Source organism: Leptonychotes weddellii, chromosome 15 (assembly GCF_054177405.1).
Source record: "Leptonychotes weddellii isolate Sample4059 chromosome 15, ASM5417740v2, whole genome shotgun sequence".
Classification (NCBI taxonomy): Eukaryota; Metazoa; Chordata; class Mammalia; order Carnivora; family Phocidae; genus Leptonychotes; species Leptonychotes weddellii.
This window is the reverse complement of record NC_138383.1, coordinates 31,273,285-31,289,129: the sequence shown is the minus strand read 5'-3', so window position 1 is coordinate 31,289,129 and position 15,845 is coordinate 31,273,285. Positions and strand designations below refer to the sequence as shown.

Here is a 15,845-nt window from a genome sequence, read left to right as displayed (position 1 = left end):
AAGCAACTGTCAGCTATTTTCAATACTCCAGAAATCCTGTGTGTGCCTCAGGCAGGCAGCTAAGGCTCACCATGCCACTGTCTTTCTGATGATAGTTTTGCCAACCCAAGTAGTGCTGGCCAGAAGTTCCAGTTCATGATAATAAATAATGGGAACAGGGCATCTTCATAAATGCAGTGTTTGAGTAGGCAAAATCAAAAACAAGATTCCCTGAGGTTGCAGGGGGAAAGGGGGGTGCGTCAGGAGAGGATAATTGTGTCTCAGCTCTGAGAGGACCTGGAACCAGCCAGTGGGCTCTGCCCATTGGGCACCTTAAGGAGGAAATAGACTGGAGCTCAGAGATGGCTGAATGATGGGCCTAATCCCAAACATTCTTATCTACAACTGGTCGGAGTGAGCAAGAAGGATTGGGGGTGAGGAGAGACAGAAAGGACTAAGGACATCCAGACCCTAACTTGGGAAAAAGCTAACAGAACACTCTTGTCCATGCGAACACAGGTGGGTATTTTCAGAGCCATTTAAACGAGCATAGACTTTGGAATAAGCCTGAACTGGGTTCAAATATCTGGTCCTTCATTCCTGTTCTTTGGAAAGTTCCTGCCTCCTTAATCTGTGAAATACGGATAATAAAGAACTCAAAGGGGCTTTTTGAAAAATTACCTTAAGTTAGTTAACACAAATCAAGCGATGGACATTAGTAGCAAATTCTCAATATATGTTAGGGTTCTCTATGCTCTACCCCTTCCTCGTGCTCACAAGATATGGGATCTGTCATCACTCTGGAGTCTCATAAAGCTTTCAGAGAACCATCCGCCTTACCTGAGCAGAAATCTAGGGACTGTCTCCAGACACTAGTTCCATGGACACAATGCAAAAATGTCAATGAGGACTGCTATGCTCTGTCCCCCAAAATTGATGTGTTGAAATCCTAGCCCCCGCCAGTGATATATTAGAAGGTGGGGCTTTTGGGTGGTGCTTAAGTCATAAGGATGAATCCTTCATGAATAGGATTAGTGCCTTAAAGAGGATCCAGACCAATCCCTTCCCTTTTTCATCATATGAGGATACAACATGAAGTCAGGGGCTCCAGGAGAGAGCCCTCACCTGACCATGCTGGCATTCTAATCTCAGACTTCCATTTTGTTGTGGCAGTCCAAATGGACTAAAAAAAAATTGGACCACAAGGGTGCTGCTGTAACAAACCTAAAAATGTGGGAGCAGCTGGATATAGAGGGAAACGGACCTCAACATAATAAAGGACATATAGGACAAGCCCACAGCTAACACCAAACTCAAAATGTAAAGCTGAAAGCTTTTCTTCTAAGATCCAAGATCAGAAAAAAAGATAAGGATGCCCATTCTTGCCACTTCTATTCAACATAGTACTGGAAGTCCTAGCCAGAGCAGTGAGGCAAAAAAGAAAATGCATCTAAATTGGAAAGAAAGAAGTAAACTGGAAAGGAAGAAGTAAAACTCTATTTGCAGATGACATATATATCATGTCAAAGCTAAAATAAACTATATATGTGTAAATATATAAAGATTCAACCAAGAAATTATTAGAATGAGTTCAGTAAAGTTGTAGGATACAAAAATCAATATACAAAAATCAGTTGCATTTCTATACACTAATAACAAACTATTAGAGAAGTTAAGAAAATCCCATTTGTGAGTGAATAAAAAAAAAATACCTAGGAACCAATTTTACCAAGGAGATGAAAGATCCATACACTGAAAACTGTAAGACAGACACTGATGAAAGAAATTAAGAAGACACAAATAAATGAAAAGATACTCTATGTTCATCGACTAGAAGAATCAGTATTGTTAAAATATCCATACTCCCAAAGCAATCTACGGATTCAGTGCAATCCCCATCAAAATACTCTACCAAAATGACATTTTTCATAGAACTAGAACAAATAATTCTAAAATTTGCATGGAACCACAAAAGACCCCAAATAGCCAAAGTAATATTGAAAAAGATGAAGCTAGAGGCATCATACTTCCTGATTTCAAACTATATTACAAAGTTACAGTCATCAAAACATTATGGTATTGACATAAAAACAGACATAGATCAATAGGACAGAATAGAGAGCCCAGAAATAACCCCAGGCATACAAGGCCAATTAGTTTACAACAAAGGAGCCCAGAATATACAAGGGTGAAATGATAGTCTCTTCAATAAATGGTGTTGGGAAAACTGGACAGCCACATGCAAAAGAGTTAAACCAGACCCTTATACCATACAAAAAAATCAACTCAAAATGGATCAGAAACTTGAGTGTAAAACCTGAAACCATAAACTCCTAGAAGAAAACACAGGGGCTAAGTTCCTTGACATCAGTCTTGTTGTACTTCGAATTTTACACCAAAAGCAAAGGCAACAGAAGCAAAAATAAACAAGTGGGACTACATCAAATTAACATGCTTCTGCACAGCAAAGGAAACCATCAACAGAATGAATGAAAAGGCAACCTATGGGAGAAAATATTTGCAAATCATCTGATAAAAGGTTAATATCCTAAATATATAGAGAACTCATAACTCACTAGCAAAATAAATAATCTGATTTTAAAAAAAGAGGAACTGAACATTTTTCCAAAGATGACCAACAAATGGCCAACAAGTACATGAAAAGGTGTTCATCATTCATCATCTGGGAAATGCAAATCAAAACCACAATGAGATATCACCTCACACCAGTCAGAATGGCTAACATCAAAGACAAGAGATAAGTGTTGGGGAGAATGTGAAAAAAAGGAACACTTGTGCACTATTGGTGGGAATGTAAATTGGTGCAGCCACTATGGAAAACAGCATGCAGTTTCCTTAAAAATTTAAAAATAGAACTACCATGTGATCCAGCAATCCCACTTCCAGGTATATAGCCAAAGGAAATGAAAACAATGTTGATGAGATATCTGTACTCCCACATTACAGAATTATTCACAATAGCCACCATATGGAAACAAGCTAAGTGTCCATCAGCAGATGAATGGATAATGAAGATGTGAGATACACACATATATAATGGAATATTATTCAGCTGTGAGAAAGAAGGGAATCCTGACATTTGTGACAACACAGATGGACTTTAAGGACATGATGCTATATGAAATAAGCCAAACAGAGAAAGACAAATACTATATGGTATCACTTGGATGTGGAATCTAAAAAATAATAATAATAATAATCCTCAAACTCATACAAATAGAGGGGAAAAAGTGATTGCCAGAGGCTGGGGTGGGGGGCAGGGAAGGGAGAGGTTGGGGAAAGAGTACAAACTTTCAGCTATAAGATGAATGAGGTCTGAGGATCTAGTGTACAAAATGGTGACTACGGTTGATAACACTGTATGGTGTAATGGAAATGTGTTTCGACAGTAGAAATTGTGTTCTCACACACAAAAACAATAGTGAGGTGATGGATGTGTTAAATGACTAAATGGAAGGAATCCTTCACAATGTAACCTGTGTAGCAAATCACCACAATATACACTTCAAATATCCTACAATTTTGTATGTCAGTTATGCTTCAATAAAGCTAAATTTTTTAAAAAATGATACCAGGAGCGAGGAGCTGTAACAAATCTAAAAATGTACAGGTGGCTTTGGAAGAGTTTGGAGGTTTGGAGAAAAAGCCTACATTGCCCTGAACAGACCTTTAAATGTGATTTGGGTGAGAGCTCAGAAGAGGAAGAGAGCTGTAGAGAAAGCCTCCATCTGCTTAGAGAATCAGAAGTGATGGCAAACAATGTTGATAGAAATATGGATGCTAAAGGTCATTCTGATGGGGTTTCCAACAGAAATGAGCAACGTATTATGGGAAACTCGAGGAAAGGTGATCCTTGTTAAAAAGTGGCAAAGAACTTGGCTGAATTGTGTTCATGTTCCAGTGTTTTGTGGAAGGTATAACTTGTGAGCAATAAAATTGGGTATTTGTTTGAAGCTGTTTCTAAGCAAAGTATTGAAGGTGCAGCTTGGCTTCTCTTGAGTTTTTCTAGTAAAATATGAGAAGAGAGAAAGGACTTAAAGACAGAATTGTGAAAAGGGAAGCAGAAACATAAGGTTTGAAAAATGCTCCATCTATCCCTATTGCAAAAAATGTGGAAGGATGTTCTGAAGAAAACACAAGGGTGTGGCCAAGTGACCCTTTGATATGGAGAGTAGCGTAGGTATGAAGCATGCACTTCAGGGAAGAGACTGGAAGGAAAGAAGGAAGATTGTTGTACTTTTTTTTTTTTAAGGTTTTATTTATTCATTTGACAGAGAGAGACAGCAAGAGAGGGAACACAACAGGGGGAGTGGGGGAGGGAGAAACAAGCTCTCTGCGGAGCAGGGAGCCCGATGGGGGGCTCAATCCCAGGACCCTGGGATCATGACCTGAGCCGAAGGCAGATGCCCAAGGACTGAGCCACCCAGGCGCCCCCCAGATTGTTGTACTTCTTAAACTTTACAGGATGGGATCACAGAACTACTCAACTTCTAACATGCTCTTTAAGACAAGAGAAGAAGATTGGGGTGCCTGCCTCAGTTGGTAGAGCATGTGACTCTTGATCTAAGGGTCATGAATTTGAGCCCCACACCAGGCATATAGTCTACTTAAAAAAAAAAAAAAGAAGAAGAAGAAGAAGGATCCCAAAGGCAATTCAGAGATCATCAGAGCTGCCTCAGTTTCAAAAGGCAGGTTTGGGGTGGGGGAGGGACCACATTGCCTGGGTTTTAATAGGCCAGATATTGAGCCCCACCCAAATCTGTGGGCACCAGACTCTTGCCCAGCAGAGCCGTGGGAGTGGGGCCCCTCCTGAAGACTCCACAGTAGTGCTGCTGACATTTTATTCTAGCCCAGGAGAGCTGCTGTGTGGACTGTGTCCAGCAAAGCCATGGGGCAGGTATACCCCAGGGGGTCCAGTGTGTCTGAAAGACAAGACCTCTACCCAGTGTACCTGGAAGGTGGTGGCAGAGCATCAAGTTAAAGATGGCTCTCAGCCTTAAGATTTAATATTTGCCTTGTTGGGTTTGGAACTGGGTTGGGACCTGTCACCCCTTCCTTCTCTATTTTTTAAGATTTTGTTTATTTATTTGTCAGAGAGAGAGAGCACAAGCAGGGGGGCAGCAGACAGAGGGAGAAATAGGCTCCCCACTGAGCAGGGAGTCCGAAGCAGGACTCGATCCCAGGACCCTGGGATCATGACCTGAGCCCAACGCAGATACTTAACCAACTGAGCCACCCAGGTGTCCCTCTCTCTATTTCTTTTGGAGTGGTAATGTCTACCCTGTGCCTTCCTACCATTGTATTTTGGAAGTACATAATTTGTTTGATTTCACAGGTTCATAGCTGGAAGGGAATTTACCTCAGGATGAATCATACCTTGAGTCTCGCACATATCTGACTTGGATGCTATTTAGAGGAGACTTTGACTTTTAGCCTTTTAAGTTGATGCTGGAATGAGTTAAGGCTTTTGGGGTTGTTGGGATGGAAAGGCTATTTTACATGTAATAAGGACGTGAATGTTGAGAGCTAGAGACAGAATGCTATGGTCTGAATATTTATTCCCCCCCCCCCCAATTTATGTTGAAATCCCAACTCCCATAGGTGATGGTATTAGTAGCTGGGGCCTTTGGGAGGTACTTAAGTCATGAGAACAGAGTCCTCCTGAATAGGCTCAGTGCCTTATAAAAGAGGATCCAGAGAGATCCCTTCTCCCTTCGGCCATGGGAGGATATAACAAGAAGTCTGTGACCTAGAAGAGAGCCCTCATCCAACCATGTGGCACCCTAATTTTGGACTTCCAGCCTCCAGAACTGTTAGAAATAAATTTCTTTTGGGGCGCCTGGGTGGCTCAGTCAATTGAGTGACTGACTCTTGATTTCAGCTCAGGTCATGATCTCAGGGTCATGGGATGAAGCCCCGCATTGGGCTCTGTGCTCAGTGGGGAGTCTGCTTGTCTCATTCCCTCTGCTTCCCCCCTCCCCCCGCCTGCTTTGTCTCTCAAAAAAATAAATAAAACCTTTAAAATAAAATAAAATAAATTTCTGTTGTTTATAAGCTATCCAGTTTGTGGTATTTTGTTATAGCAGCCCAATGGACTAAGATAGAAAAGGCTGAGCTCTAAGTCTGGGTGTGCTTACAGTGGGGTCTTGAGCAGCTCAAGGGCCTTCTGGAGTCTTGGTTTCCCTAGAGTGCATAAGGAGAGACTGAATGAAAAAATCCCTAAGATCTCTTCTATATCTAGAAGGATTCTAATCTGGGATCATGGATGAAGCTAAAGTCTGGGTAAAAATATTCCATATCCAGTGGTGTTGTCAGTAACAGTATTAATCCCAGTGGGAAACAACAGACCAGAGCCTAGCCAAAAATTTAACAGATATGAGAAATAAGACAGTCCTAGGGGGCCTTATAAGCTCTCCCTGAAGGAAAGACCAGACGGCCCAATCTATCCCCACATCACTAACTGGCTGTGAGCTTATACACATGTCTAGAGGAGATGCAAGAGGGCCCATCAGAAGGCAAAAGCCAGAGCAGACTAAAAAACTGCCTAAATTTTTAATGTGCTCCCCAACACACACACACGCATGCACACACAGACAATTAACAGAAGGTGGAAGCCTTAGTGGCACAAGGTCTTTGAGCACAACATCTGCCCAAACCTTTGGCTGACCATTAGGTGACTGGCTGACCATTAGTCACAAAGGTGACACCTATGAAGCTAGGCTTAAAAATAAGAATGAGTGGGGCACCTGGCCGGCTCAGTCAGAGGGCATGCAACTTGATCAAGCCTCACATTGAGTATAAAAATTACTTTAAAATAAATTTTTAAAAATAAAAACAAGAATTTTTTTAAGAAAAGATTTTATTTATTTGAGGGAGAGACAAAGCACAAGCAGGGGGAGGGACAGAGGGAGGACAAACAGACTCCCCACTGAGTGGGGAGCTCAATGTGGGGCTTGATCCCAGGACCCTGAGATCATGACCTGAGCTAAAGTCAGACGCTTAACCAACTGAGTCACCTAGGCTCCCCCAAAACAAGCATTTTTATATATTTTTAAGAGATTCTATTTATTTGACAGAAAGAGAGAGCGCACAAGCAGGCTAAGTGACAGGCAGAGAGAGAGGGAGAAGCGGGCTCCCCGCTGAGCAGAGAGCCAGCTGCAGGGCTGGATCCTAGGACCCTGGGATTATGACCTGAGCTGAAGGCAGATGCTTAACCAACTGAGCCATCCAGGTGCACCAAAACAAGAATTTTTGAAAAGAAAAACTGAGCAGAGACTTTAGGTTCTGCATACCATAGGGGAAACAGAATCCACAGATTTAGTCTAGTCAAGTTATTAAAAAAAAACCAAAAACCTTTGGGGAGAAAGTCAGAATCCATAGTTGCTATATTATAAAAAAACATACAAAAAATTATGAGACATTCAAAGAAACAGGAAAGCATAACCCATCCTCAGCTCAGAAGAAAAAAAAAAAATAGACAATAGAAACTGTTTCTGTGTAGGTCCAGATGTTAAACTTAACAGATAAAGACTTCAGCTATTATAGAAATTTTTAAAGTAAATTTTGAATAAAATTCTGATATATGCTATAATAGTGATAAGCCTTGAAGACATTTATGCTAAAGGACACATTACTCCAAACACAAAACAGGAAATATTGTATGATTCCACTTATATGGGGTATCTAGAATTGTCAAATTCACAGAGACAAAGTAGAAAAGTGCTTACCAGATGCTGAAGGGAGGAGAAAATGGGGAGTTACCATTTTAGGGGTACAGGGTTTCAGTTAGGGATAATGAAAAAGTTCTGGAGATGGATAGTGGGGATGGCTGCATAACAATGTGAATATACTTAATGCCACTGAACTCTACACTTAAAAACTGTTAAAATGGTAAAGTTTATGTTATGTTATATTTACCACAATTTTTAAAAATCTGGAGTTGAAAAGTACAATAACAGATGAAAAATTAACTAGTGGGACTAAATAGTAGATTCAAGAAGGCAGAAGAAATAATCTGTAAACTTGAAGATAGAGCAATAGAAATCATCCAATGTGAAGAACAGAGCCTCAGAGACCCATGCAACATCAGGTATGCCAATTTATGTGTGTTGAGGATGCCAGAAACAGAAGAGAGGAAAAGGGGCAGAAAAAAATATTTGAAGATATAATGGCTAAAAACTCCCCAAATATGATGCACAACAATCTGTAGATCTAAGAAGCTCAATAAATCCCAAGGAGGATAAATACAAAGAGAGCTATACCTAGATACATTATAGCCAACCTGTTGAAATACAAAGAGAAAATCTTGAAAGGAGCTAGGAGAACTCATCACATATAGAGGAACAACAAAACAAAAACCAAATGACAAATAACAGCAATGGAAACCAGAACGCAGTGGGCTGATATATTCAAAGTGTTACAAGGAAAAAAAGACAAAAACCCAAAACCTGTCAAACAAGAATCCTATATACAGCAAAACTATCCTTAAAACAAATATGAGTGTTGCCTAGCTGGCCCAGTCGGTACAGCATGTGACTCTTGATCTCAGGGTTGTGAGTTCAAGCCTCACACTGGGTCTAGAGATTACTTTAAAAAATAACATTTTTTTTTTTTCTAAGTAGGCTTCATGCTGGATGTGGAGCCCAACATGGGGCTTGTACTTACGATCCTGAGATCAAGACCTGAGGTGAGATCAAGAGTCAGATGCTTAACTGACTGAGCCACCCAAGCTCCCCAAAAATAAAATCTTAAAAAACAAAACAAAATGAAAAAACAAAGATGAAATAAAGACATTCCCAGGAAAAAGGCCTCAAGAATTTGTTGCTAGAAGACCTACCTTACAAGAAATATTAAAGGTAATCATTCAAGCTATAAAGAAATGATTCCAGACAGTAATTTGAATCTGCACAAAGAAATAAACAGGCATTTAAAAAGGTAAATATATGGATAAGATTGCATAAAACATATTATATGTTAACTACAATTTTTTTTTTTAATTTGGTAGTTGTTTATTTATCAAGAGAAACTATTCCATAACACAATATTCATGTTTCATAGTTCAGGAACACAGGTCAGTGACAAACTTCAATGGAACTCAACCCAAAGAAATTCTTTACATTCCAAAATCACTTGGCACTCTGAAAGATACCAGCCTTCTTCATCTCCTCAAAATCTTTCATGGAATCATAATTTCTGTAGAAATCTGCATATGCCTTCTTTCTTGGTTTAGCCACAACAAACTTATAGAAAGCTGCAACCCCCAGGGATACAGCAAACACTCCAACAGTATGAAATCACAATCACTTGGCCAGAGGGCCTCACATCTGAGGTTTCATCAAAGCACTGGAAGCCATGGTAGCTGTTGTCCTCAACACCAACCTCAAACCCAGCATCCTTCCTAACTGATACAGAAATGGACAGCCTAACTATACTTCAATTAAAAAAAAAATAGTTGAATAAAAAAATTAAAAGATTGCATAAAGCAATAATTATATCTTTGTATTTGGGGGTTTGTGGCATATATAAATGTAATAAATATTACAACTATACAAAGTAAGGGGAAGAAAAAGTGATCTATATTAATCTCAAATATCCCTGATGGTTTAGTGGTTAGGATTCAGTGCTCTCAAATAGACTATAATGTAATCTCTAGAACCACCAAGAAAATGATCTAATGAAGGGTTAATATGCAGAATATATAAAGAACTTCTATAATTCAACAACAAAAACCCAAATAACTTGATTTTAAAATGGGTATATGACTTGAATAGATACTTCTCTGAAGATTATAGACAAAGGGCCAACAAGCATATGAAAAGATGCTCAACATCACTAATGATTAGAGAAATGCAGAGTGAACCACGAGATATCACCTCACAACAATTAGGATAACTTCTATCAAAAAAACAAAAACCAAGCAGAAAACAGTATTGATGAGGATGTGGAGAAATTAGAATCCTTGTGCATGGTTGGTGAGATTATAAATGGTGCAACCACTATGGAAAACAGTGTGGTAGTCCCTCAAAAAAATTAAAAATAGAATTACCATATGATCCAACAATCCCAAGTCTAGGTATATATTCAAAAGAATTAAAAGCAGGGTCTTGAAGAGATATTGTACATCTATATTCATAGCAGCATTATTCACAATAGTCAAGATATGGAAGCAACCCAAATGTCCATTGACTGATGAATGGATAAACAAAATGTGGTATATACATACAATGGAGTATTCAGAAAAACTGTTACATGGATCCTGATACATGCTACAACATGGATGAACTTTGAGGACATTATGCTTAGTGAAATAAACAAGTCAGAAAAAGACAAATACTATATGATTTCATTTATATGACATGTCTAAAGAAGTCAAATTCATGGAAAATAATGTAGAATGGTGGTCACCAGGGGCTGGGAGAGGGGGAAGTAGGGAGTGCTTGCTTAATGAGTATAGAGTTTCAGTTCTGATTAAAAAGCTCTGGTGAGGGCGCCTGGGTGGCTCAGTCATTAAGCGTCTGCCTTTGGCTCAGGTCACGATTCCAGGTCCTGGGATCGAGCCCTGCATCGGGCTCCCTGCTCAGCGGGAAGCCTGCTTCTCCTTCTCCCACTCCCCCTGCTTGTATTCCCTCTCTCACTGTGTCTCTCTCTGTCAAATAAATAAATAAAATCTTTAAAAAAAAAAAAAAAAAGCTCTGGTGAGGGGAGCCTGGGTGGCTCAGTTGGTTAAGCGACTGCCTTCGGCTCAGGTCATGATCCCAGGGTCCTGGGATCGAGCCCTGCATTGGGCTCCCCGCTCTGCGGGAAGCCCGCTTCTCCCTCTCCCACTCACCCTGCTTGTGTTCCCTCTCACACTGTCTCTCTCTGTCAATTAAAGAAATAAAATCTTTAAATAAATAAATAAAAAGCTCTGGTGATCTATTAAGCACAACAATGGGAATAGTCTTTTTTTTTTTTTAAGTAGCCCAATGTGGGACTTGAACTCATGACCCCAAGATCAAAAGTTGCATGCTCACCTGACTGAGCCAGCCAGGAACCCCAGAATATTCCTAACACTACTTAAAATGTACACTTAAGATAATTACATTTTACCATAATTTTTTTTTTTTAAAGATTTTATTTATTTATTTGACAGAGAGAGACACGGTGAGAGAGGGAACACAAGCAAGGGGGAGTGGGAGAGGGAGAAGCAGGCTTCCCGCAGAGGAGAGAGCCCGGTATGGGACTCGATCCCAGGACCCTGGGACCGTCATATGACCTGAGCCGAAGGCAGTTGCTTAACAACTGAGCCACCCAGGCGCCCACCATAATTTTTTTAAAAGAATAAATATATGGTAAAAACAACAGTGGAATTAAAATGGCTTACTAACACAAAGGAAGTCAGTAAAGGAGGAACAAATGGGCACATTCTTATCATTAATTACATTAGATTTGGAAGGACTAAACACTCTAATCAAAAAGCAGAGACTGGGATGCCTGAGTGGCTCAGTCGTTAAGCCCCTGCCTTTAGCTCAGGTCATGATCCCAGGGTCCTGGGATCGAGTCCGGCTTCGGGCTCCTTGCTCAGCGGGGAGCCTGCTTCTCCCTCTGCCTGCCACTCCCCCTGCTTTTGTGGTCTTGTGCAGTCTTTCTCTGACAAATAAATAAATAAAATCTTAAAAAAAAGAGAGAGAGACTGTCAGAGTGGATAAAAAACAAAATCCAACTCTGTGTGGTCTAAGAAACACACTTTAGATTCAAAGACATAAATTGGGGGAAAAAAAGACAAATTGAGGGTGCCTGGGTGGCTTAGTCAGTTGGACATCCAACTCTTGATTTTGTTCTGCTCAGGTTGTGATCTCAGGGTCATGAGATCGAGCCCACCCCCATCCCCCCTTCCAGCTCTGCACTCAGCAAGGAGTCGGCTTGAGATTCTCCCTCTGCCCCTCCCACATTCACTCATGCTCTCTCTCTAAAATAAATAAATCTTTTTTTTTTTTTTTTTAAGAGACATAAATAGGTTAAAGGTAAAAGTATGAGGTGCCTGCCTGGCTCAGTCAGTAGAGCATGCAATTCTTGATCCTCTGGTTGTAAGTTCAAGCCCCACTTTGGGTATAGAGATTACTTTAAAAAAATAAAATTTAAAAAAAAAAAGTAAAAGTATGGAAAAACATATACCATATAAATAGTAACCATAAGAGAGCTAGAGTGGCTGTATTAATATTGTTAAATATATACATTGAGATAAATATCACTAGAAACAAAGAGGAACATTTATAATTATTAACATATCAATTTGTCAGGAATTTGTCTAACTATTATTAATGTATACACACCTAAAAACAGCTCCCAAATACGTAAAGCAAAAATTGACAGAAGTAGGGAGAGGGGTGGAGTGATGGGTAAAATGAGTGAAAGGAATTAAGAGGTACAGACTTCCACTTATAAAATAAGTAGGTCATGAGGATAAAAAGCACAGCATAAGGAATATAGACAATAATGTGGTAATACACTTACTGTAGTGAGCATTTTGTAATGTATGTAATTCAATCACTGTGTATACAACTGGAACTAACTTAATATATGTCCACTATACTTCAATTAACGTTTTGGTTTTTTTTTAATTTAAAACCATGGAAATGTCCTGGTCAAACCAGGAGGGTTGATCACCCTAGCAAGAGAGCAGTTCCTAGAGGCCAGCATCCTGGGCATGATGAACATTACAGAGAGTGAACTTAGAGGAGAAGTCAGAAGATACACACTATGAGGCCGTGGTAAATATTTATAAATTTGAATAAAGAACCATGATTAATTATCTTAAAAATTGACAGAAGTAAACAAAAGAAGAAATAGGTAAGTCAACAGAGTAACAGGTCTGGATCAATAACTTAAACTTCCATCCTAAGAAAGTGGAAAAAAAAGAACTAAACCCAAATCAAGCACACTGGAGTAAAAAATAAAGATGAGAGTGGTAACTAATGAAACAGAAAACAAAAAGCAATAAATAAAAATTAATAAAACCCAAAATTAGTTATTTGAAAAGATCAACAAAAATCGACAAACAAGAGAGAAAACACAAATTTCCAAAATCAGGAACGAAAGAGATCTTGCTAGTGATCCTTCTGAAATTAAAAGAATTATAAAGGAATATTATAAACAACTTTATGCCAATAAGACAACTTAAATAAAATGAACAAATTCCTAGAAAGACACCATTTACAAAAACTGACTTGAGAAGAAACAGAAAATCTGAATAGACAATAACAAGTGAAGAAATCAAGCTAATAATTAAAAATCTTCCCAGAAAGAAAAGCCCAGTCCTGGAAGTCTTCGTTGATGAATTTTCTTATCAATATCTGAAAGAAGAAATACCAGTCTTTCACAAACTCAGAAAACAGAAAACATTTTCCAATTCATTCTCTGAGGCCAGTATTATCCTGATACCAAAGCAAACAAAGACATCACAAGAAAGGAAAACTACAGACCAATATCCCTCATGAACACAGATGCAAAAATTCTTAGCAAATATTAGCAAACCAAATCCAGCAACATATTACAAAAAATTATACATCACAGCCAGGTGGGATTTGTCTCAGGAGTGCCAAGTTAGTTTACCATCCAAATCAATTAATGTAATATACCATATTAATAGAATAAAGGGCAAAACCCACATGATCATCTCAATAGATGCAGAAAAAAACATTTGGTAAAATTCAACACCCATTCTAAATAAAAATTCTCAACAAACTATGAAAAGAAAGGAATTTCCTCAACCTGATAAAGGGCATCTATAAAAAAAAAACCAAACTAACATCATACTTAATGGTGAAAGATTGAATACTTTTCCTTCCTAAAATCAGGAACAAGGCAAGAATGTTGACTCTTGCCATTCTACTCATACTGGAGGTTCTAGCCAGTGCAATAATTGCTAAATAAATATTATAGGCTTGTAGATTGGAAAGAATTAAAACTATCTTTATTCACAGAGGGCATGATTCTATGTGAGGAATGGGTTTTTAAAAACCAGAATAAACATATTCAGTGAAGTCACAGGGTTCAAAATCAATATACAAAAAAAATCAACTGTGTTTCTGTATACCAGCAAGGAGCGATCCAAAAATAAAACTATAGAAATAAGCATTGACAATAGCATCAATAATGGTAGAATACAAATGAAGAAATTTTACAAAAGAAGTGCAAGATTTATACACTGAAAATTATAAAACACTGCAGAGAGAAATTGAATATAAGTAAACGAAGAGACATTCCATGTTCATGGATTGGAAGACTCAATGTTGTTAGGATCGCAATTCGCCCTAACTTGATCTATGGAGTCAATGTCATCCCTATCAAAATCCCATTAAGCATTTTTATAGAAATTAGCAAATTTATACTGAAATTTATTTGGAATTGTAAAGAACCCAGAATAGCCAAAACAATTTTGGTAAAACTTTGGCAGACTTAAACTACCCATTTTCAAAACTTCTACCAGTATAAAAACAGGCAAATAGAATGGAACAAAATTAAGAGTCTAGAAATAAATCCTCATATTTATGGTCAATTGATTTTTTACAAAGGAGTCAAGGCAATTCAACGGGGGAGAAATAGTCTTTTTCAACCAATGGTACTGGGACAACTGGATATGCATATGCAAAATTATATTTTTAGACCCTCACACCATAGGCAAAAAATAACTCAAGATAGATTATAGACCCAAATGTAAGCTCTAGGGGCGCCTGGGTGGCTCAGTTGTTAAGCGTCTGCCTTCGGCTCAGGTCACGATCCCAGAGTCCTGGGATCGAGCCCCACATCAGGCTCCCCACTCAGCAGGGAGTCTGCTTCTCCCTCTCCCTTTGCCCCTGCTTGTGTTCCCTCTCTCGCTGTCTCTCTCTCTGTCAAATAAATAAATAAAATCTTTAAAAATAAATAAAAAAATGTAAGCTCTAAAACTTTACAAAACTTCTGGAAGAAAGTAGAGGAGAAAATCTTTGTGACCTTGGGTTGGGCAAAGATTTCTTAGATATGACCCCCAAAACACCCACCCATAAAAGAAAAAAAATTGATAAATTACACCATCAAAATTGAAAACATTTGTGATTCAAAAGACAGCATTAAAAAAATAAGACTAGCAGAACTACTCTGGGAGAAAATATTTTGCAAGTCTTAGCTGATAAAGGATTTTTATTTAGAATATATAAAGAATTCTTATATGCAATAATACAAGCAAGCAACTCAATTAAAAATAAGCAAAAGAGGGGCACTTGGGTGGTTAAGCATCTGACTCTTGATTTCAGCTCAGGTCATGATCTCAGGGTTGTGAGTCCGAGCCCTGCATCAGGCTCTGCACTCAGTGGGGAGTCTGCCTGTCCCTCTCCCTTCCCTGCCCCCCTGCCCCCCACACTCTCTAAAATAAATACATCTTTAAAAAAAATAAAAATGAGCAAAAGATTTGAATAGACATTTCCCCAAGGAAGGTAGATATATGGATGACTAATAAACACAAGATAGCCATCCCACATCATCCGACACTAGGGAAATACAAAGCCACAAGAAAGTCCATTGCTTACTAGAATGGCTAGAACCCAAAGACAGACAATAACAAGTATTAGCAGGGATGTGGAGTAACTGGAACACTCACACCTTGCTGGTGGGAATGCAATGTGGTACAGCCACTCTGGAAGACAGTTTGGCAATTTCTTAAAAAGTAAAACATAAACTTACCATATGACCTAGCAATTCCATGCCTTGGTATCCATCCAAGAGAAGTGAAAAACATGTCCCACATAGACTTGTGTTTGTTTGGATCAGCTTTACACCTAATAGTGGAGATCTGGAAATAACTCAGATGTTCATAAATGGGTGAGCAGATA

At 38.8% G+C, this 15,845-nt stretch overlaps 1 protein-coding gene across 1 annotated transcript; it reads right to left on the bottom strand.

Annotated features, from left to right (window-relative positions):
- Positions 1–9,048: 9,048 nt before the first annotated feature.
- Positions 9,049–9,473, bottom strand: COX6C (cytochrome c oxidase subunit 6C). Its single transcript, XM_031022961.2, is given in 1 exon segment — positions 9,049–9,473. A coding segment is annotated over 1 exon segment (267 nt). The 5' UTR covers positions 9,393–9,473; the 3' UTR covers positions 9,049–9,125.
- Between the last annotated feature and the right edge of the window lie 6,372 nt (positions 9,474–15,845).